Source organism: Centroberyx gerrardi, chromosome 12 (assembly GCF_048128805.1).
Source record: "Centroberyx gerrardi isolate f3 chromosome 12, fCenGer3.hap1.cur.20231027, whole genome shotgun sequence".
In the NCBI taxonomy this organism is placed as follows: Eukaryota; Metazoa; Chordata; class Actinopteri; order Beryciformes; family Berycidae; genus Centroberyx; species Centroberyx gerrardi.
This window is the reverse complement of record NC_136008.1, coordinates 14,220,081-14,240,931: the sequence shown is the minus strand read 5'-3', so window position 1 is coordinate 14,240,931 and position 20,851 is coordinate 14,220,081. Positions and strand designations below refer to the sequence as shown.

The window sequence follows — 20,851 nt, the reverse complement described above, 5'->3', positions numbered from 1 at the left end:
TTTTCTTTATTGTAGTGAGATCATAAAGTGAAGTCACCAGGTCTGGGGTCACTGGCACTCAGTATTCCTATGATACGACTGGTTCAATAACAGTTCAGTCTCAGTTCATGGCTGCAGTGTGGTTGAGTGTGTTGTGCTTCCCCAGAGAGACACTGCAGGAGCTGCAAGGGATTGGCATCTCATTAACTCAGCCAAGTCTTATCAAAGCAGTTATTTCCTGTTATGTAGTTACAATCCTTTTTTTCAACACCCACCCCCATATACTTTTCCTCTGCTGCTGCATTGAACACATTCTGCTAAAATTTGCTATTGCGTGTCTTGTGCTTTGTTCTTCTTCCTTGTGTTTGTCTTTCGTCTCTCTGTTCTACAATTGATTATCAGTTAGATCTAGTGAGGCTCATGCTCTGTAAAGTCCGTTGAGACATGCTTGTGATAAAGGGGGGCTATATAAATAAACTTGAACTTGTTTTTTTTGTCCAATCCCCCTCTTTCTGCTCTGCTCTCTGCTCCTCCTCTCTCTCTCCAGTCTGAAGCTAGAGGATGACGGCAGCGAGGTCCAGTGGGACGTCCAGTCCTGTCTGTAGCCCCGCCTCCTCCCACTCCACCCAGTCCCAGTCACGCCCAGTCTGGCCTCCAGCATGCTGCCAACGCCACAAGAGACTCCTCCAGACCAGACTGCACCTGCGCTCCGCCCCGGGCGTGTGGCTCCTGCTGGGCGTCGGGGTGGTGCTGGTGGGGATGGCCGTGGCGGTGGCCGGCTACGTCTCCGCCGCGCCTAAACCTCTGGGCGGCCGCGGCAGCTCCCACAGCGAGAGGATGAAGCTGGCCGGGCCCGTCGTCATGGGAGTGGGCCTCTTCATCTTCATCTGCGCCGCCACGCTCCTGTACGAGAACCGGGACCGCGAGCTCCTCAAACTGGAGACGTCTGACGACCTGGAGGGTTTGAAAGCGGACAGCGGCTGGGAGGAGGCGCAGGAGCAGCCGAGCGTCAGCTGCCAGGCGCCGTGCAACTGCAAGGATGGAGAGCGGGGATCCTGGGGCGCGGCCTCCCACACGCTCTGCCTCCTGAACGAGAACTGGGGCCCTCCTCCGCCTCCCAGGAATAGACACAACATCAACAGCAGGGAACCACCACTACCACCTCCGCCGCCCGGGGAGGGAGCGGGACGGGCAGGAAGAGAGAGGGAGGCGGTGGAGAGAGAGGAGGCGGAGGAGGAGCGGGAGGGGAGGTCGACGCTGCTGACCCGTGTTCTGCACCATCAGGAGCCAACTTCTCACTCCGCCTCCCCCTGCCCGTCCCCCTCTCACTCCTCGGTCTCCTCAGACTCTTGCAACTCTAGTGAGATCAACTTCAACATAAGGACAGGCTCTCCTCTCCCCTCTACTGTCTCATGAAACGTGCATGATGAGAGACATACGAAGGTCCAACACGCACTGTGTTGAAAGCTGACACGCTAAAAGTCACTGATTTGAACAAGCACTATGCATTTCTCAATAAATAGATCAAATGTTTTGTATGTTTTAATGCCTCAGAGTGGTGCAGTGGTTCTGAGTCAGCGTCTGTGAGGGTTTTTTTTTTTTTGTCCTACATCTTTCTCTGACCCGCCCACGTTTGGAAGAGTGAAAACTATGCTGTCTGATGTCAACTTGCCATTTTGTTGTCTTTGACTTTACCCCGCGCAAATCCCAAAAGTCACTGCTTGTCTGACCATATTTGGAGTTAAGGAGGATTGCAAAACAGTTATTTTGGTGCCATATTGGGAGATGGACACACTCGCTCTCTCTCTCTCACACACACACACACACACACCCACACCCACACACATGCATGTTCTCCACAGAGGTTTTACATCTACATCTGTCTGGCTGTAAGGGCAGAGCTAGGTTAGGAGGACAAATCAGATTAAGTCTCAAATGAGTCTTTATCTAATCTCACACATACTGTTATCCACTTCTAGTCCGAGGAAATTGTGTCTCAGTATAAACAAGATAAGCACACAAGGGCACAATCCACTCACTCAACACCTACAGCCACACTATAAATATCAGCCGGTACTCTGCACACACACGGATGTAGACTCACTCAAGTGCTTGTTTTAACTGTAATTCAACATTTTTCTGTTACACAGCGTCAGCCGCTCAGTCCTGTCCATCTCTGTTTAGTTAAGATCTTGAAGGATTGCAAACTCTGTTGTGCAGAGGCTGAGCAGAAAAGAGCAGTGACTAAAAAAGAGCAACTTCTGGTGTGGTTGTTATGAGTTATTCCTGACACAGCCTAGCTGAGAAAATGTGGTCCTGTGAGTCCTGTAACACTCTCCCACCAGCCTGACCTTTCATCCCTTCTCCTCTCTTCATCATCCGAGTCCTACGCTTTATTCAAATATGAGACGCTTCAAAGCAGTTGGAAATTCAGTCTTTGGGTTCTGCAGGGATGCAAAATAGGGAATATTCTCCTATGTTTTCCGCAAAGCAATGCTGAATACATTGTTATCAAGTATAAATAGCAAAATTGAGTTGTGTTTGAATAGGGTTGTTTGCCCCACATGTAGACAAGCAAGGGAGGGGTGAGAGAGAGGGAGGGGTAGGATTTTAATTATCCCAAGCATTTTCTCCTCCAGCCTCTAATTACACAGAGGATCAGTCTGACGGTTTTTATAGGTGCTTTAGGACTGCAGAGCATTTCCTTGTTGTTTGGGCTCATGCTGGGACTCTGCGATCCAGATGAGGATGGAGACTAAAGTCTGCAATAATTTGCAAGCCACAGTCGCACATTTCACCCACTAAAACAGCACTCATCTCTCACACATGAGCACCGCTGTGCCCGAGAGGAAGGTTTTGTGTACACATTCTGTAGGGATGGTATTGTTGGATAGGATATGTGTGTTTCAGGAGCAGGAAGGAGTTGAGGAAATGTGTCTTCTTGACTGAATCCTGCAACAATCTGCCAGCCTCATTCACACATATCGCTCACAAAAACAGCACTCCTCTCTCACACATAACAAGCAGTTCTCACTATGAGAAAGAAGCGATTAGATTCACTATGATGTGTTTACATCTAGAAGGAAAGATGCTTGATTGAATATTGATACTTCAGTAGTAGGCAGTAGTATGAATGAGTTTGGAGGGTTTTGTCTTGATTATTACTCCATCGCCAAGTTGTATGTAGAGTTTGATTTGCCAGGCTGTAATCCTGAACATCAGATTAAATTTACATGTGTAATATCTTCTTGAATATGACCCTAACCTCTGACTAGAGGGAACCTTTGACCCTTTACACGTGCAAACACGACTGCAGAAACACTGACACAAATCCATGCTTCTCTTTAAGACAATCCAAGAATTCCCTAAGAGCTTACTGGTATCTGCATCTGTGTGTGTGTGTGTGTGTGTGTGTAACTGCATATGTTTGCTCAATGGCACACTCGAGAGTATGCCACGTGTGTTACACAATTCAGTGACAAAGGCTGTACGGTGGTGGAGTATATTACTGAATCGAATCCCCCGCTCCCCTCCTGTGAGAGAGCGGAGTGTGTGTGCATTGATACATATCAAACTGAGCAGACGGGAGGCTGTAAGCTGCTTAACCCAGCGCTGACTCAGGACACATGCAATTCCTCTGTTCCCCAGAGAAAGAGAGGAGCTAAGACCATATTTGTGGTACAAAAGATTTGGGTGACTGAGGATCACCCAGCCTGATGATGCCGGTTAGAGTGTTTTTCTTTCTTTTCTTTTTTTTTTTTTAACAGTCCTCCATCTATTACAGCAGGAGCAGAGATTCAGTCGGTTGACAGTGTGACTGAGGAAGGCACCTTGAGTGAGAAGAAGCATCAGCTGGATGTCTTCCACTATACAGCTCGTCACCATTGAGGAGGAGATTTAACCGAGATCTGAAATCTACAGTAAACAGTTTCTGGATGCCCAACTCTGCATCCCACGCTCTTCTCTTACAGACATTACAGTCCAGGTTAAGCCTCCATTCACGGCTATTCCCAAAACCTTTTCCACAGATCACGTTCCTAGCAGAAACAGGCTTCTGGGTCTACCAGAAGTTGTTTGATCGTCCATAGCCTTTCAACAGCTGTGATTGGTCCGGAACAAATAACAGGTGCATTACTGACTAATCCAATTTCGACCACACTGCCGACCTCCTCAGCAGTCCTCATGGTGAAGTCTATGCAAGGAGCATCGTACTGAAATGAGAGGATTCATTTTCTGTCTTTTTGCCATCATGGTGCTCACACCTGCACAAGGTAAGACGAGGCCGTTTGGGCTCATTGTAGGCGTAGACTGAACAGTGTTGATAACTGTATCCTCTGCTCTGAAAGTTAAAGGAATAGTTCACCCAAAAATGAAAATTCTGTCATCATCTACTCACCCTCATGCCAAATGAAACACAGGTGAAATTTGTTAGTCCATATAACACACAGGGAGGTTGCCAGCACAACTTCGTAGCAGCCTTCTCCAAAATGACGTCAATGGGGACCTGTTCTTTAGAGTTCCAAAACAAAAACAGCCAAACAATCACGCTATGAATAGAAAGACCTATACACCATTATTTGTTGCAAATCAAAATTTTTTTTAGATTAGATTTGCACTAAATTACGGTGTAAATATAGGTCTTTTTGGAACTCTGAAGAACTGGTCCCCACTGACTTCAGTTGTTTTGGAGGAGGCTGCTATGGAGCTGGCAACCTCCCTGTGTGTTATATGGACAAACTTCACCTGTGTTTCAACTGGCATGAGGGTGAGTAGATGATGACAGAATTTTCATTTTTGGGTGAACTATTCCTTTAATGGTGCTAGAACTTGTACATTTTCTTACTTCAAAGTCTAACTCTTGGGAATAAAAAAATATTTTACATTATTGGTCCCTCATGAGCAACAGATGCTCAGATTCCACAAAACTACTTCCAACTAAAGCTGTGCTGATATTTTAAAATGATATGTATTTAGGACAAGTGACTGGATTCATTAATAGTGAACTGACATATTTATTGATATTTTACACCAAGTCAATACTTCTCAATACATCTGTATGAAAGATTAACAGGGCTTATTTCTTTTGTAATGGTCAAGGTCCATGTCCTCTTCATGCTGGCCCACTCTCCTTCTGTAAGGTTTCATTTTCATATGTGGAAAAGGGATTTGACTAAGAGGTGTAGCCTAGTTGATGTTTCATACAAAGCACAGTAGATTTAGGCTAAAGGTTAATAAAAGGAATACTACAGGTTAATGCAGTTACTCAAACACACCGGACAATATGTCTCTGCTCCCCACACAGTCGTTTAGCCATGCAAGTGCAACCCACCTCTCTCTACCGTGTGTCTACTAGTTCACCTGAGCTAGCACTGGCTAACAAGATGAGAGGGGATAAGGATTGTGAGTCTCACTGAAACTCATCTTACGACCAGGGAACAAGATTAGTAGTTTTCCATCAGTAGCCTAGCAGTAACAAAGCCAGCTTTTTAACAATTGGATGAGCTCAGAGATGACCTCTCATTCACATGCAGTGAGGTCTAAAAGTATTTGGACAGCAACACACTTTTTACATTGTTATTTGAGTGTGAAATGGCATAATGACTATGAGCTTGAAATGCAGATTGTTAACTTCAATTGGAAGGGATTTTCACCCATATTAGATGAAGAGTTAAAAAACCGCAGTCCTTTTTGCTTGTGCTCACTCATTTCAGGGTGCCAAAAGCATTTGGCCAAATTTGGATAGCCTGAAAATATCTAGAGGGGATTTAAGCTCCACTTAAACTATTTTGAGACAGTATGACGTGGTTCGAGTAAATTAAGACAAGACTGAGATGTCCAACTCTAGCAGTATTTTCCGCTGACCATCTTTTTTAATAACACATCCACTCAAAGAAACATATTCCAGACTGTAAACAATAAACAATAAATACCTGGGATGCTCATTATCATCTCCTCATTAGTTTAGCTTGACTTCCTTCAACAGGTCTCCACTTAACACAATCAACACACTCTGAACAATAAATCTGTTCAACCAGTAATCACATAAATGCATGTGTGGTGTTTTTGGGGCTCAGGTGAGGAGGAGGAGCAGCCAGAGCAGCTCCTGGAGAAGGTGGACTATGAGGAAGAGGAGTTGCTGGAGTGTTTCCGTTGTGACCTGGGCTTCTGGGACGCCTGCTACACCACCAAAACTAACTGCAGCTACGGGGAGAGGTGCTACACCGGCAGAGGGAAGGCAGGTGCGTTACGGATCTGAGTTTGTGCGTGTGTGTGTGTGTGTGTGTCACCACTGGGCTGTTCTAGTGGATGGAAGTGCAGTCTTTGGATATCAGGCACACAGGTCAGGGCATGTGTGTCTGTGTCTGTGTCTGTGTGTCTGTGTGGCATCTCAAATTGTGTTTCTGATCTGTGTGTGTGTGTGTGTGTGAGTGCATGGGACATCTAAGCATTGGGGAGGCAATAGAGGTTAGCAGGGGTTAAGAGGGGAAAGTTATTGTGTTAAGTATGAATGAATCAAATTTCCCTTAGGGACATTACACTGAATATCATCACTCTCTGTCTTGGTGTGTCTCCCTAGCCGATGTTCTGGACATTAAGACGCTGGGTTGTGTGAAGGCGGAGGAGTGTGAGGCAGCGACCACGGTGGAGCTCTTCTCTAATGCCACCATCTACGTCATGACCAAGTACTGCTGCGACACGCCCTTCTGCAACACAGCACACAAACTCCCCATCAACATACTTTTGTATCTGACTGTGGCCGTCCGAACCATCTGGCACCTCGCTGAAGCTTGAACAGGATCACAAAAACCAACCTGCATCTCTTTGTGCTGTCAAAGAAAATACATCCAAAGACTGTCAAGTGTTTGTTGAAAGGACTCCCACCACATGGTGAAAACTAATTTCAGAATCACGTTTTCTACTGCCTGACACACAACTGAATTAGAAAACACTATTTAGATGATGGTATAAAATGTACTAATTTTGCTTAACAGCTTGTCTTTAATCTAGTTAGCGAATCTGTTTTGTATCATATTTATTAAATATTTTGAATTGTACATATTTCACTAATGACAATGAACAAAATATGGAAAAACAGAGATAAAATGATAGATAAATGTATCCTGCCAATAAGTGTAACCTCAGTAAAAGCCTAATCTCTTTCACAATCAATTGAAACCATTAGGGAGTGGATGCACTAACTAACCATGGCGGTGTAGAATTATGTTTGCAGGTACAGCAGTGCAGCTGACTTTAGCGGCGATGCAGCAGCTCTCCACCAGAGGGCAGGAGCTCCTCTTTCATGAAGCGCTGCAGATCCACATCTTTGTCCTCCAGGTCGAGGCCCAGGAACTTCTCCACCACACACTTACACCTGTCAGGCATACATACCTGTCTGTTTCACACTTCTGTTTAGTGTGGGTTTGCATTGTTATTATGTGTTTGTGGTTGGAGTTTAACTAACCTGTTGGCCTGCTCATCCGATGATGTTTTGTCAATGCGTTTGATGGTCCTTCCTGTTCTGTACAGTTCAGACACCTTGCCAAACACACACCCACAAACACATTCAGAATCAGCCTACGTGAATAAACTGTGTGTATGTGTGTTTGTGTGTGTGTGCACCTCCACTCCTCTCTGTACAAGGCTAGTTGGCAGGCCTGCCAGTGTTGCAATGTTGGCAGCGTAGCTGGATTGGCAGATCCCTTCCTTCAGTTGGTACAGAAACACCAACTCATCCCCATCCACTGCTGTCTCTAGAGTCTAACACACACACACACACACACACACACGCACACACACACACACACAAACACAAAAAAACAATTAAACACATACAAAACTGAAAATGAACTGTCTCATTAGCTAACTGGTCATTTGGTGTGGGGATGCTGTCAACAATGTTCTACAGCACATTATTTTGCCACCTTGTGCTCAAACAAATACTTCAGGCTAAGTGTTTCCCATTCTACCAGTCCAATGTATCTTAGTACCAGCAGAGACAGGAGGCCTGAGGAGGGTAGCAGGCCCAGCTGCAGCAGACTGTGGAAGTTAGTAGCCAGTAGGACATGAGGAACCGCCCCAGGAACTTTTCTCAGCCAATGAGAGATCGACGCAGCCAGCAACGACAGTCCATCCACCTAGAGGGGAACATTGTAACATTGGCTATGTTTATAAACAAGGAGTAAACTGGCTATTGGCCATACTCTGGTTAAGGTCTTAGTTGGGTTAAGCTCTTTACATGAACCCTTGATACCGTGCGATTGAGTATCCCTGCTGCCATGGATAAACCAATTAACAGAATATTCCTGTCCACCTGTGGCGTCCAATCTACAGATAAAACAGTCCGTCCGCCACATAACCCGCTCCCTCTTTAACTGAACAGCGGTAAGTTTCTTCTGGGAAAGAAGTGATGAGCCTAGTCATAATCTGTGTGATCTTCTTGCTGCTCATGACAAATAACCTGATATTACAGTTATACTTCATCTGGTAATTATTCGCTGTTTACTGTGGCAATCATCATGCTATAGTAACCTGTTTAGTATCAAAGTAAGCCGGTCATCTTAATCGGGTTTCTCATAATTGGAGCACAAGCTTATGGATTTATGACGTTTACATGCGTCGACCAAAACCAGGTTACTTGAATAACCGGGTTAAGAACGTAATTCTCTGTGCATGTAAACATAGCCAATGTTTTACTTAATCATGGAAGACAAATCAAAACGTTTTTATCTTTGAAAGATTCTGTAGATAGATAGATAGATAGATAGATAGATATAGATACATACATACATAGATACTAGGGAAGTAGATATACATTTCTATGCATCTTTATGTGTATACGTGTGCACGTTATCTATTTATTAGAACAAGGTGTTCTTACAGTGTTTGTTCCTTTTCCAAACTCATCGATGAGAACCAGTGAGTTGCCAGTACTGCTGTTGAGAGCATTGGCCATCTGGGAAATAGAGACACAAACAGTAAACTTTGTTGTTTGTGTGTGTGTGTGTGTGTGTGTGTGTGTCTGTGTGTGAGAGTGATGGTTGCGGGCAGTGGGCGCTCTGCTAAAATGTCTGGACAGGTGGAGAGTGGGAGTGGAGCTCGAGGACAGCAGTGTTGGGGGTTCATATCTTATAGTTCCACACCTACACACTGTGACACACTGTGACACGCACACACACACACAGAAGTTTGCAAGCATACAAGTGTGTATGTGTCAGTGTGTGTGTCGGGTACCTGGTTGAGGTCGATCATGAAGGTGCTGAGGCCGACAGACACAGACTCTCTGCTCTGCATGCGTGTGAAGATTCCATCCACCAGACCAATCTCTGCTTCCTTTGCCGGCACGTCTGAGCCAATCAGAGCCATGAACACGATCAGACCCACCTAGCAAAGCCAATCAGAGAGCAGATTAAGTTACAAGACACGGTAAGCTAACATTGTGGTTCTCAACCTGGGGGTTGGGACTCCCCACTGGGGTGTGAGATGAGGAAATGTTCATTAAGCTATTTTTTATTATGCTTTCCATCTCTGTGATAAATGCCTTTTATTTTTGTGAGGTTATGAATTTGCAGCCTCTAGGCTGCTGCTGATAGCTAATCAAGTAAAATAGCCTGAAAAAGGAAAATATAAATCATCATTTGGTGTCAGAGTTCACCCATTTTGTGCATTAAAGCTACAATATGCAACTTTTTGCCTTGAGGCAGGAAGTGTACTGTTAGTCCCACCCTCCTCCCCCTCAGTTTGTCAAATTGACGCCCAACACTTGTCACTCATCTTGATGAACTGTCTACCTTGAAACTGCATCTAGCCTGAGGCTGAGGAAACCGGCATCCATAAAGCCACTACAGGTGTTAAAGAAGTAGAGGCAAAGGCAATTAAAAAAAAAGCAATGCTGATGTTCACCCATGTTGTTTGCCACATGTTTAGCTTCTGTTCTTTTGTTTACTGCTTTCTGCCATTGTTGTTGTGCTGTGGCTGCTAGCCTCACCCTGATAGCCACAGCCAAGCTCACCACTGACCATGCCCACAACAAAAGGTATATGCCCCAAAATGTCCCTAACATCATTGAAAAGCCAATTTCAGGTGAACGGGGAATTTAGGCATGTACACAATGGATCACAGAGAGACACAGACTGATAATGTATAATATATTCTATTTATTCATTGTTATTTCAATGTCAAAAAAGCTGCATATTGCAGCTGTAATTCTGTCACAACAACAAGTTTTATGCAACTGACTGTCAGAGACAGAGATTTGTGTGACAGTTCTACCTGTTTAAGGTAGATGCTCTTGCCAGATGAGTTGGGACCAGTGATGATCTTGACTCTGCCCTGGGACTCAGAGCTCTGGAAGGAGTTGGGCACAAACACAGGAGAGCACAGCTCTAACAGCGGGTGTCTGGGAGACAGAAATACAAACAGGTATCAATCTTGCACTCCATCAAATGCCACTTCAGCTGTGTATGTGTGTGTGTGTGTGTGTGTGCGCGTGTTGGTGTGTGTAAGTTGCTACCTGGCCTGTGTGAGTGTTATCCTCCTGTGGCTGGCTAGCTTGGGGGAGGTGTAGCTATACTCCTGGGAGGCACTGGTCATAGCCATCAGGCAGTCCAGTTCAGCGCTTAGCTCCAGAACCTACAACACACACATAAAATACACAGAGTCTAGACAGACATCTAGACAGCATATGAAGGGTTCAATTCGAAAATGCAATATATCATTTTTGGAGAAGAACTGCTATCTATTTCATTACTCAATATTTAAAAAACAGATGAATACATCCCATAAATTATTACTATTTTGTAAGTCTGTGTCTTAATAAAGCTCAGTGTTTCCTTTACATTAATTTAGCTGCAGTCCACCTAATAGCTGAAAAACGGGGCCCACAGCTAGAATAATCTAAATACAATAATTCATCATCTGACCTTATTGCTCAGTCTACCCTCAAAAATAACAATTAAAATTGCACGTAGAGCACAATTGCTCATTTATCATGATGCAAATATCTAAATAAGCGCCATTCTTAAACTGCAACACCTACTGGAACTGATCCTGGACTAGGACCAAGAGCAAACCTGGGTCTCACAACCAAAATTACCCCCCACCCCACCTGCAGGAAACACTGAGATAGCTCATCACATCAATGATTTTAAATATTGAGTTGGATATCTCATTTTGGAATAAATACCTTCATTTATGCAAACACCTGCACAGTAATGCACACCAACCTTGTAGAGAGAGGCGCTCCTCTCAAGGATCGTGGTCTGCAGCTGGGTCATAACTGCCGTCTCCATGTCTGAGAGACAGGAATGCAATCTACATCAGGATACCATCTTGAAAAGCTTACAGACTTGGTTGCATTTTTTTTCAAAATGTCAAATGCGCAGGTATCTAAATGCTTTAGTAAGACAGTGAGAAAGTAAAAGACCTCTGATGTCACAGTGCAAGTCTCCTAGCAGGTCATCTAGCTCCTTGGTTCTCTGGCTGCGGTAGTGCAGACGCTCCTCTGACAGAAACTAGCACACACACACACACACACAAAGAAACCCCAGAGGATAACAGCAATTGAGCAATTTTGCGAGAATACACCCACACACACAATGAACATGTTGGTGCCATCATAAAAACACACCATGAAATCAAGCCCGTCTATCTCAAAATCCTCTTTCTCCACCATGCTGGGCAGCCGGGGGACAGACAGCAGGAATCCTATCTGTACAATAGAGGGAAGCAGGGAGTCAAAGGCTGACATGTGAGCAGTAAATGATGACTAAACACTGACTAAACTGAGATTTACTCAGCAATCACTTGATTTTCTAGCGTAGGTTTGGACATTGAAGGGTTTCCCGGGAAAACAATTTTACCATATTTGATATTATGAATCTCACTGATGATATATACTGGCACAAGTCAGATGAGTATACAAAAGTGTAGCTTTTGGGATATTATACATAAACATCAGACCAGAGGTATGTAGATGACACAGCAGGAGGGGATGCGAGCGTCCAGGTGTTCCAGCTCTCTCCTGGCTACATCTGTCAGGAAGTCGGACAACCCCATCATCCTCCTCTTCTCTGATAGAGAGAGAAAGGGTTGTTAAAGGTCAATTTCAGCGTGATTGGCGGGGTGGAAAATTTTAAAAATGAGCAAAAACTCAAATCATGCTGGAATTATCCTTTAAGCCTTCAATTAAATTAACATAAAAACACATAGCCCCATAACTTGACCTGAATTTTCCACACTTCTATTCCTGCAATTTAAACACAGACTGTTTTTACGAAATTGCTCTAGTTGCTCTTTGCATCCTGCGTGGGCACACTCACTCTCATCAATAGCAGGATCCACATTCGGTTTGATGGTGAAACGGTTCTCCGTTACACTGCTCTCAAAATCCACCTACACATCCCAAATCAGACCTACAGTCACAAACTCATTCACGCTCCAGTAAGCGTGCATGAGCACTGTGTACTTCTGAACATAGCAACAGTCATTGAAAGCTAAGAGATTGCTCAGATTGTGCAGGTGTGTATGAATGTGCATGTGTGGATGATTAATGTGAACATGCAAATGCAATATGTAAATATGCCCATATGTGTGTGTGTGAGTGGGTTCAGGAGAGAGGAGAGAGAGAGAAAGAAAGAGAAAAAGAGACAGTGCTTGTGGGCATTAATATCTTGTGCATGTACTGTGTGTGTGTGTGTGGGAGAGATGGGGGGGGGGGGAGTGCAAGAAACGGAAAACTCACAACTCGGCTGATGAGGGAGGCGATATTGTGGAGATCGTCAGAGAAACCCTCACTGATGTCACGAAAGAGCTGAATGGACTGAGGCAGGAGACGCACCGTGTCCCTGATACACACTGCACTGTACACCGTCTGACTCACACACCCACACACACACACACACACACACACACACACATACACTGCTTTGTATTCACTTAACAGAACCCATTGTATCGATATGGTGTGCACTGTAATAGCTCCAACCTTGTAGAGACTCTGCCAGTCGGTCACTTTGGTGTGAGAGAGAGACATCCTGCGCAGAAGAGTCTACCACACACACACACACACACACACACACAGTCAACAAACGGAGAGACTGTCTTTAGGCAAATAATATGATAATCTATGTTCAGGTGGTGATTCAGCTGGTAATAGATAGATGGACATGGAGGTGGAGGAGTAGAGGCCTTTACTGGGATGTTTCTGATGTTGCGTAGCGAGGACTGCAGGGTGCTGAGGGAGTCAGAGTTCCGCGGTGACGTGAAGAAACGTATCACTTCCTGCCTCCTGTGTAACACCGCCAGGTCCTGTGTTGGCCGCAGAAACCACTGGCTGAGACAGAAGGAGTCATCACTTACACTTATATTAGACCACAAACTGAATTACTTCTACAATGGCAATATCTACAAAACCGGTGCACCATAAAACTTCCAATAAAGATCAAGTCTCAAATATATGGCAGAAGTACCAGAAAGGCATCTACAGTAATACAATATTTCTAATCTAAATATCATTAAAATTACTAAAATATCACAAAATTTATTACCAAAAAAACACGACACTTTATCTCGTTGCCATGGAGACAGGTAGCCTACTGGCTTGAAGGCCATGAAATTCTGGATGCAAACATAACTGTACTACCTGGACGCTACACAGTACTGCTCCTGTTAGTCAAAACAGGACAGAGAGCTTGTTTTGATTCACTTTTGTGGCTTTGGTAGTTTTTGTTTCATTATGTTTTGATGCATAGATGCTTTGTTTGCAAGACCTACCACTTTGTTTTTTGATAAAGTAGTTAATTGTTTTGCGTGACTTATATTTATTATTTTTATTAGTAGTAGTAGTAGTAGTATCTGACTTCAGTTGCCTATACCAGTAATAATTTTAGGCTATAGGGCTAAAAAGGCAACTGTATAAATTTGAGCAGCACAATTCTTTACAAATAATAGCCTGGTGCTCTCTTTTGAGGTAAATAAATACCTGGCCATTATTGGAAGTTTTACGGCATTTACAATAGGTAACTCTATAATTCTTATGCCTATTTTTCAGTGTATAACCTGTTTCTGATGCAGTAGGCATCACTACACCACAAAAACTAATTTACTTCAAGTTAGCCTAATATCTATGTAGGGCTTTAATTACTATTATACTAACAATATCTACACAAAATAAAAATAAAGAGTATGTGATTCCTGTTTATTATGGAGTTATCCCTTCTATTTTTGTCTGTGTGTGATTGGACTCTGGTAGGAAGTGTTTCTCACCGTAGCAGTTTGGAGCCAAACTTGCACCTGCAGCGATTTAGTATCCCTGCAACACACAAGTAGGACAAGTAGTTAGTGTAGCACACACCACTAAACAAGCCAGGGAGATGATGTCCTGAAACACGCATACCATAAAGGCTGAATCCCTCCTTTTCGCCAGAATGCAGCTTGTACACAGATGGGTGAAGTTCTGACTTGAAGATCTGCAGCACACTGGAACAGACAAACACACAAAATCCATGGTGATCTCTCTCTTCTCTCTTTCTGTGTGTGTGTGTGTGCTTGTCTTCGTCTTTGTACACCCTCACCTGTATGTGTCTCGGTCAACGTACACCACACCTTTTCTATATTAAGATGACAAAATCCACATTTCAGAGGAGAAATATTTTTCATTCATGCAAACAGTGTCCCATAATGAAAGCTTGATTTGCTGGCAGGGTTTTCAGTAAAAACACACAATAAATGCACACAATCAAAACACAATACCATAAGTGCATAATTCACTGCGGTATATACCATAGACAAACATCAGTAGATGAGACTAGACAGGGAGTCAGTGGCTCAGTATAGTGCAGTAAAAAGTCACTCGTCAGCAAAGACCTTATACAGGCACAAGAGGCTACACCATTTCAAGGTCCACATAATGTACTGGTAGTTACAATCCTGCGTGCGTGTGTGTGTGCATAAGTAGTGTTTATGTGTGTCTTACAGTGTGTAGGTGTGGAACTGTAAGATAGGAACTCCAACACTGCTGTCTTCCAGCTCTACTCCCACTCTCCTCCTGTCCAGACATTTTAGCAGAGCGCCCACTGCCCGCAGCTACCCAAACACACACACACACACACACACATAAACACAGGAAAGTGATGGATAGCTCATGACCAGTGCCTGCAGAATGATGGACTGATGAATGAGACGGTGTATGGGCAGCTGGCTCACCATCAGGGGAGAGTCGACGGAGATACAGGAGGAGAGGTAGGAGATTTTCTCTCTGTCTGAGATGGAGGCGGGGAGGAAAGGCAGATGGGCAGAAAGTAGCCTCTGCTTACTGACCTCCAGACCTGCAACATAAGAGCTCTCCAGTCACTACAGGCATTAGTGCAGTTAACAATGCAGTCTGAAATCAAGTATTTCATTGTGAAAATCAAGAAATATAAAAAAATGCTTCCTGCCAAATAAAAGTGGATGAGGATATTTGGGGTATTGTGGGTGTGCTTCTGTTTACCAAAGTCCACATATGGATAAGTCACCACCTCTGGTTTGTAGTCCGGGTTTGAAGCTGGGAGATAATAGAAAGAAAGCAGAGACAGAAACAGAAAAATAGTTGGAGGTGAAATAAAAGAAGAACTCATCCTCAATCTTGGTACTGGTGTGTTTGTAATACCACATAACATTGTAGGCACCCTGGATCCAGACAACATGATGAAAAACATCACATGGTAAGAACTATTACTATTACTATGCACACTGTCATCACTATGATGTGCTCTGTTTAGAGTTTATAAAACAATGTATAATATATAGCTCTTCTCCCATTTCATCATACATGCTGCTGTGTCAAGCACCCCTACTCTCATTCCAGTCCCTTTACCCTGAAACTACCTCTCTCAACCCAAGTCAAAACAATACTTCACAACTTCCAGTCCCACTCCATGCCCCTCCTCTCCGACTCCCAGGGCTCACCCAGTCGCTGCATGAAGCGGGTCATACTACGCTCCTGCTTAGCACTGGTAATGATTACATGGGGGCTAACCTCCTGGATGACTAAGAAAGAGAGAGAGGCAGGAGGACATACAAAAATAAGGCAAAGATAAGCATCAGTTAATAGATGAGGCTATTGTTTTTCGTGTTTCTGAAAAACAGGAAAAATGTAGCCCGATGCTGGATGTGGAAGTAGGTGAAGACTGTGTTCCTTATTAGTAACGTTAAGTGTATTGTCTACCTCTAGCCAGCAGGTGGAGCTCGTGGTTGTCAGGAGTGTCTGCCATGTAGTGCAAAGTGGAGTCTTTACTGTCATAGAAGCACAGGCCCACCTGTCCATGCTGAGCCAAAACACTCAGTAAAACCTAGGAATAAACAGAAGCATTTAGACAAATGTATGTGGATGCATCTGGACAAACTGAGTGCTGCAACAGTCCGATCTGCTGACAGGTGTGAGGTTTGAGCGAGACTCTCACCTCAGCTGACTCTTCCTCCTCTTCCTCTTCTCCATTTATGCCAGTGGGACCAAAAACTACCCCTCCTCTGTTCAGATTCTCCAGCGCTGCCATGTAGCCTTAACTTAACAGAATCAGTCAAGTGAAGTTACTAATTTGATGCTCTGCATCATTTATTCATTTATAAAAAGGTTTTGCAATTACCTGGCTTACAAATGTTGGCTAGTTATAGCAACAGGTTTATAAGTTACCCACTAACTAACTTTAGGCTAATGCAAGTTAGTGGCTAATTAGCCAGGTGAGCTATTGTAATTGATGCTAGCTTCCTTTAGACAAACCAAACTTTCTGAGGAAACACAATTAAAACGTTTATTTGCTGTCTTCATGTAGTTAGTATACTTACATATGGTGCTGGGCCTTTCTGTGGTTAAATCTGAATTATGATAGAGACAAAGCAAAGGCGGTAAAAGTATTTAGTACTTGTCGCAGTTTCCCGCCAGAGAGCTCACCTTCACGTGCGCCTCTGTGTGCGCGCGAGGTCCTGCCCAAGCTCTACAAAGTTGTGTGGCCCGTCCTCCTGTAGTCACGTGACTCTCGGAGGTTGAATTCTCTCCCCCTGACTGAGTTACATTGGTAGCCAGTGATGTAGTGTTGAATAAAAAGCAGAGAAACTAGGACCAGTAACTACCATCTCCAGTTGGTGATCATCAAACAGACCCAACATAAGACAAAAAGACCACAAAGACAAAAAGTTATATTTCCAGAAAAGCTTTAATTTATGCTCTTTTTCCCTTAAAGACCCTATCCTCATATAACTTGAGGTAGTATAGTATGGTATCAAACACCAGTTTGATACTTGTACTTTGATGAATACAATGAATTCATGCCATAAAGATTTATTTCAGATTAAAAATGTGGGTAAACCCTGCCATTCTCCCAGCCTATTCTTTCTTAAATGGTTTATATAGCTGCATATTATAACACAGAACTCTTTCAAACTACTACTTGCCAGAATAACCTAGACACCCTCTGATGGCTGGAAATGGAACAAAGTCATCTTTGATGCCGACCTAACCATTGACCCTCATGTAAAGAGAGTTGGGCAGTCCCGTTTCTTTAAGAATTAAATAACTTTTAAAGAATGGATAGGTTTCTTCCCCAGTTATATCTCTGACCTCTTAACCCCTTATGAGCCTGAACACAACCTTAGATCCCTGAGCAATGAGCAGGTGTCTTCTGGTCATTCCTACATCTAAATGTAAAACTCAAGGAAACCAGGCCTATTTCTATAGATGTTCTTTTATGTAATGATGCTTCTCTTTAAATTATTTAGTTTTGCTTGTTTTTGCTGCTGTCCTCTTTTTTTGGTAACTTTGTTTCTGTGTCTTGTTTGTCTTTATTTGAAGCACTTTGTAAACTCTGTTTTAGAAGAGTGCTTTCCATATAACATCTCTTACATTTGTTCATCTGTCAGCCGTCCAGTAACTGATAGTAGATGGAAGTTGATTGGCCCGTGTGTATAGGGAAGGTTTTTGCTTCTTGATGTTTGTTAGCAACCTTGGAATCGCTCTCCATGTTTGCATCGTCCTCTTTACTGACTGTAATCTTTGTAATCTAAAAGGGAAGCTTCCACATCACAACACTGAATTGACATTACTAAAAACTGTTATTGATCTCTTTTCTCACAGCTATTGTGAAAGGATGGAAAATGTAGAACAGCAGAAATGACAAAGTAAAAATAAAATGGACAAAAATTGGCAATTTATTTTATACATACAGAAAGAATGCTCCACGTTAATTATATAAATAGTAATAAATACATTGAATAATAAATACTTATCTTGCTATCATGTCACTATGAATTAGATCGTTTTTCATAAAAAAGGTTTATGATACACATGTGCAGCGACGCAAGCTTTCCTATTGTGCGTGTGTGTGTGTGTGTGTGTGGAAGAGCACATTATAGACTGGGAAGCAGATAGCGCTGGAGAAAAGGGGGTAGAGGCAGTTTGTCTGTTTGATTCTGCCTCTGTTGCCCTAGAGACCGTCGGATGGACAGCCCACACAAAGCCATCAGGGCAGGAGGATCACCTGAGAGAGAGAGAGAGAGAGACATAGAGCAAGGGAGAGAGAGAGAGAGAGAGAGAGAGAGAGAGTTATTCGTTTTGTATATGTGAAATCCAGGTCACAAGCTACAGTAACATTACTCCACTGCTATTATCATTGCTACTGTAACTAATGTAGATCTGAGTAATAACCTGGCACTCACGTGTGGCACCGTTTAGGTAGCGCAGCCGTATGGTGGCTCCTCCCCTTACACTGCTCACCGCCGGGAACAGCTCCACCCCCCGAGGGAGGTCCTTGAACGCCACGCCAAGGAAGCAGCCATCAACAACGTATCCCAGAGTCCCTGCGTCGGCGTCCAACACCAGCAGGACGCGCTCAGGGACGGGGAGAGGAGCCTCTGCACCTTCAGAGTGACACCTCTTCCTCTCTCCTGGGTACATCCCCAGACTCTGACCGCCGTGCCACAGTTGATTGGTTTTGAGCTCCCAGCCCCAGGACTGGCAGTCTCCGCCCACCAGCGCCTCGTACCCCGAGGCCTGCAGAGGGCAGTTCTGACAGGAAACGCCCATCACGGCGTGGCTTCCTCTGTGGGCGGGGCTCCACAGCAGCTCCCAGACATGCAGCCCGCTCTTCACCCCCATCTCCGCCCTCACCCCGTCGCTGCTCTGCTCCACAGGTGTGCGTGTCACTTCCTCTCTACAGGCCGAGAGCAGGAAGTGAGGGGAGCAGTGGGCGGAGCTCCAGTGTGACCGACTGTCTCCTGGGGCAACCGGAGAGGAGTTCAGTGTGACTGCCAGGCGGGAGGGGGGTGGGACAGCCAGTGGAGGGAATGCCGAAGAACAGGATGGAGGGCTGTCAGCCGTCATGCTGTACAGCCAAACTGACAGTTTAAGGCCCATTGGTACAAACAGGAGTCGACAGTCACACACACAGGACGCTCTGAGTCACTCCTCCTTTTGCTGTGTGGGGAACTGTGCCTCCGGTGTTGTCAGAGCAGAACTGTGAAGAGAGCAAAACAAAAGACCCATTTGTGAATTATATGTTCCTTATTCTTTATATACTGAGAGGACCCAGCATACAAGCATTTCATTGCACTGTTTACCCTGTGTATGCTGTGTATATGACAAATAAATACACACTTAATTTACACTGATCAGTTCAGTCAATGGCCTATATGTGAAGTATCTAGAGAATCAAAACTCAAATCTATGCTATTAGAATATGTTGCTAAATTAATTAGATGTTCAGTGACCTGGTGGACACTGTCAGTTTGACCTTTTATACCCCAAAGAGATGAAGCGGTAGAGCAAATCGGCTCTGACTTAAATGTTCGCATAGATCACATTTGGAGCTTATCTTCACTATCTGTGAAAAATAATCTGTCAACCATTCTTTACCAATGTATCATGATAACGTCTTCACAGATTACAGTCTTGGTTGTGTTATTTCCAGCTATGAGAGAAACTTATGATTGTTTTCAAATGTAGACTTAACTGTCCAAGGCCATATAGGAATAAAGTATGTGAACTCTTAAAGTAATTTCCTCAAATTACTACATTTTCAGCCAATTTCCCCCTCCAACCAATGTCCTCCCTTTACTGTAAAGTAGACTAAAGTAAAGCACAGTCAAATCTCTCTACATCCTCCACACAGTTAAAGATTGTTCAGACTATTTCACCTCTTTGAGCAGGTCAGTAACATCTGTCTGATCACATAAGTGTTATCCTCATGTCCCTAAGGTTTCAATAAGCTTACCCAGTGGTTTGCTGTATCCTTTCCTCTGGCTGCTGGGTTTACCGACTGCCATCCCCTGTGTGTCTGTTTATAAAAGCCTCTTATCAGGCAGCTCGTGCGTCTCGCCGCCCTGTTATCGCTGCTCGGTAACGTAACCATGCCGCTCGTCCGGCGATTTGGTGATTTTAGGACGACCTCCGCGACGGGAACAGCACAGTCCATAATTTCAGATTGACGCCACTGCTGTGCTGCGGTGCCAAGGACGGGAGATCCGGTGACGTGTTTGTAAATTGATGGGAATTGAAAAGAAGCCAGGCCCAAATTATGTCTATAAATTAGGTTACTGCCTGATTTATCTGGATATAGTCTATTTAAACGCTCTGCCTTGTCTACATTCCTCTACAGTCTCATATCCTTCACCCATTTCCCTGGTTCCCCGTTTTATCGCGTTCTGTAATGAATGTAAACATAAACGGCGAAACAAACGAACAGGATCAAACTCGGACTTTTAATTAATAAGAACAGAAAAATAAAATAGAACCCGAAGCGACTCATAATTCCGGACGACGCAGGCGCACAAGAGGCTTGTGGAGGAGAAGAGACGTAGCTTATATAGTGAGGATGTGCACCTTCAGTGTGGTCACAGCATTGAA

General features: G+C 44.0%; 4 protein-coding genes across 5 annotated transcripts; 2 read left to right on the top strand and 2 right to left on the bottom strand.

Annotated features, from left to right (window-relative positions):
• Positions 1–540: 540 nt before the first annotated feature.
• Positions 541–1,474, top strand: LOC139917600 (uncharacterized). The gene has a single exon (XM_071906760.2). The coding sequence runs from the start codon at positions 541–543 to the stop codon at positions 1,393–1,395; it is 855 nt and encodes a 284-aa protein (XP_071762861.2). The 3' UTR covers positions 1,396–1,474.
• A 2,754-nt stretch (positions 1,475–4,228) lies between these two features.
• Positions 4,229–6,771, top strand: LOC139914901 (protein Bouncer-like). The gene is made up of 3 exons (XM_078287089.1): positions 4,229–4,250; positions 6,054–6,218; positions 6,557–6,771. The coding sequence occupies exons 1-3, from the start codon at positions 4,229–4,231 to the stop codon at positions 6,769–6,771; spliced, it is 402 nt and encodes a 133-aa protein (XP_078143215.1).
• Positions 5,866–16,511, bottom strand: msh5 (mutS homolog 5). Its single transcript, XM_071903357.2, has 26 exons — positions 16,419–16,511; positions 16,184–16,307; positions 15,925–16,005; positions 15,467–15,520; positions 15,181–15,302; positions 14,951–15,060; positions 14,550–14,585; positions 14,372–14,454; positions 14,242–14,287; positions 13,171–13,309; positions 12,962–13,024; positions 12,719–12,847; positions 12,297–12,369; positions 11,938–12,047; positions 11,606–11,686; positions 11,402–11,489; positions 11,202–11,269; positions 10,490–10,608; positions 10,249–10,375; positions 9,211–9,360; positions 8,858–8,932; positions 7,968–8,114; positions 7,600–7,737; positions 7,442–7,515; positions 7,184–7,351; positions 5,866–6,806 (listed from the first exon to the last, which is right to left on the bottom strand). Exons 1-25 carry the CDS (start codon positions 16,509–16,511, stop codon positions 7,231–7,233), a joined length of 2,451 nt encoding a protein of 816 aa, XP_071759458.1. The 3' UTR covers positions 5,866–6,806; positions 7,184–7,230.
• Positions 16,512–18,136: 1,625 nt separating this feature from the next.
• On the bottom strand, positions 18,137–20,835 carry LOC144537802 (SPRY domain-containing SOCS box protein 2). Of its 2 annotated transcripts, XM_071903344.2 has the most exons (3): positions 20,220–20,835; positions 18,667–19,463; positions 18,137–18,488 (listed from the first exon to the last, which is right to left on the bottom strand). In XM_071903344.2, the coding sequence occupies exons 2-3, from the start codon at positions 19,361–19,363 to the stop codon at positions 18,358–18,360; spliced, it is 828 nt and encodes a 275-aa protein (XP_071759445.2). In that variant the 5' UTR covers positions 19,364–19,463; positions 20,220–20,835; the 3' UTR covers positions 18,137–18,357. The 2 variants fall into 2 exon arrangements, with proteins under 2 accessions (XP_071759445.2, XP_078143059.1); XM_078286933.1 differs by lacking the exon at positions 20,220–20,835 and having other exon boundaries at positions 18,667–19,771.
• Positions 20,836–20,851: the final 16 nt, after the last annotated feature.

Excerpts from the sequence above, each read along its gene's own strand:
- LOC144537802 (XM_071903344.2), bottom strand. The coding sequence starts at position 19,363 with ATGGGCCTTAAACTGTCAGTTTGGCTGTACAGCATGACGGCTGACAGC. Across the intron at positions 18,489-18,666 it reads CTACCTAAACGGTGCCACAC|GTGATCCTCCTGCCCTGATG; the intron begins GTGAGTGCCAGG and ends TCTCTCTCTCAG.
- LOC139917600 (XM_071906760.2), top strand. The coding sequence starts at position 541 with ATGACGGCAGCGAGGTCCAGTGGGACGTCCAGTCCTGTCTGTAGCCCC.
- LOC139914901 (XM_078287089.1), top strand. The coding sequence starts at position 4,229 with ATGGTGCTCACACCTGCACAAG. Across the intron at positions 4,251-6,053 it reads GGTGCTCACACCTGCACAAG|GTGAGGAGGAGGAGCAGCCA; the intron begins GTAAGACGAGGC and ends TTTGGGGCTCAG. Across the intron at positions 6,219-6,556 it reads CACCGGCAGAGGGAAGGCAG|CCGATGTTCTGGACATTAAG; the intron begins GTGCGTTACGGA and ends GTGTCTCCCTAG.
- msh5 (XM_071903357.2), bottom strand. The coding sequence starts at position 16,511 with ATGGCAGCGCTGGAGAATCTGAACAGAGGAGGGGTAGTTTTTGGTCCC. Across the intron at positions 12,048-12,296 it reads GGATCCTGCTATTGATGAGA|AGAAGAGGAGGATGATGGGG; the intron begins GTGAGTGTGCCC and ends TCTCTCTATCAG. Across the intron at positions 8,115-8,857 it reads TTGGAAAAGGAACAAACACT|GTGGATGGACTGTCGTTGCT; the intron begins GTAAGAACACCT and ends GTTCCCCTCTAG.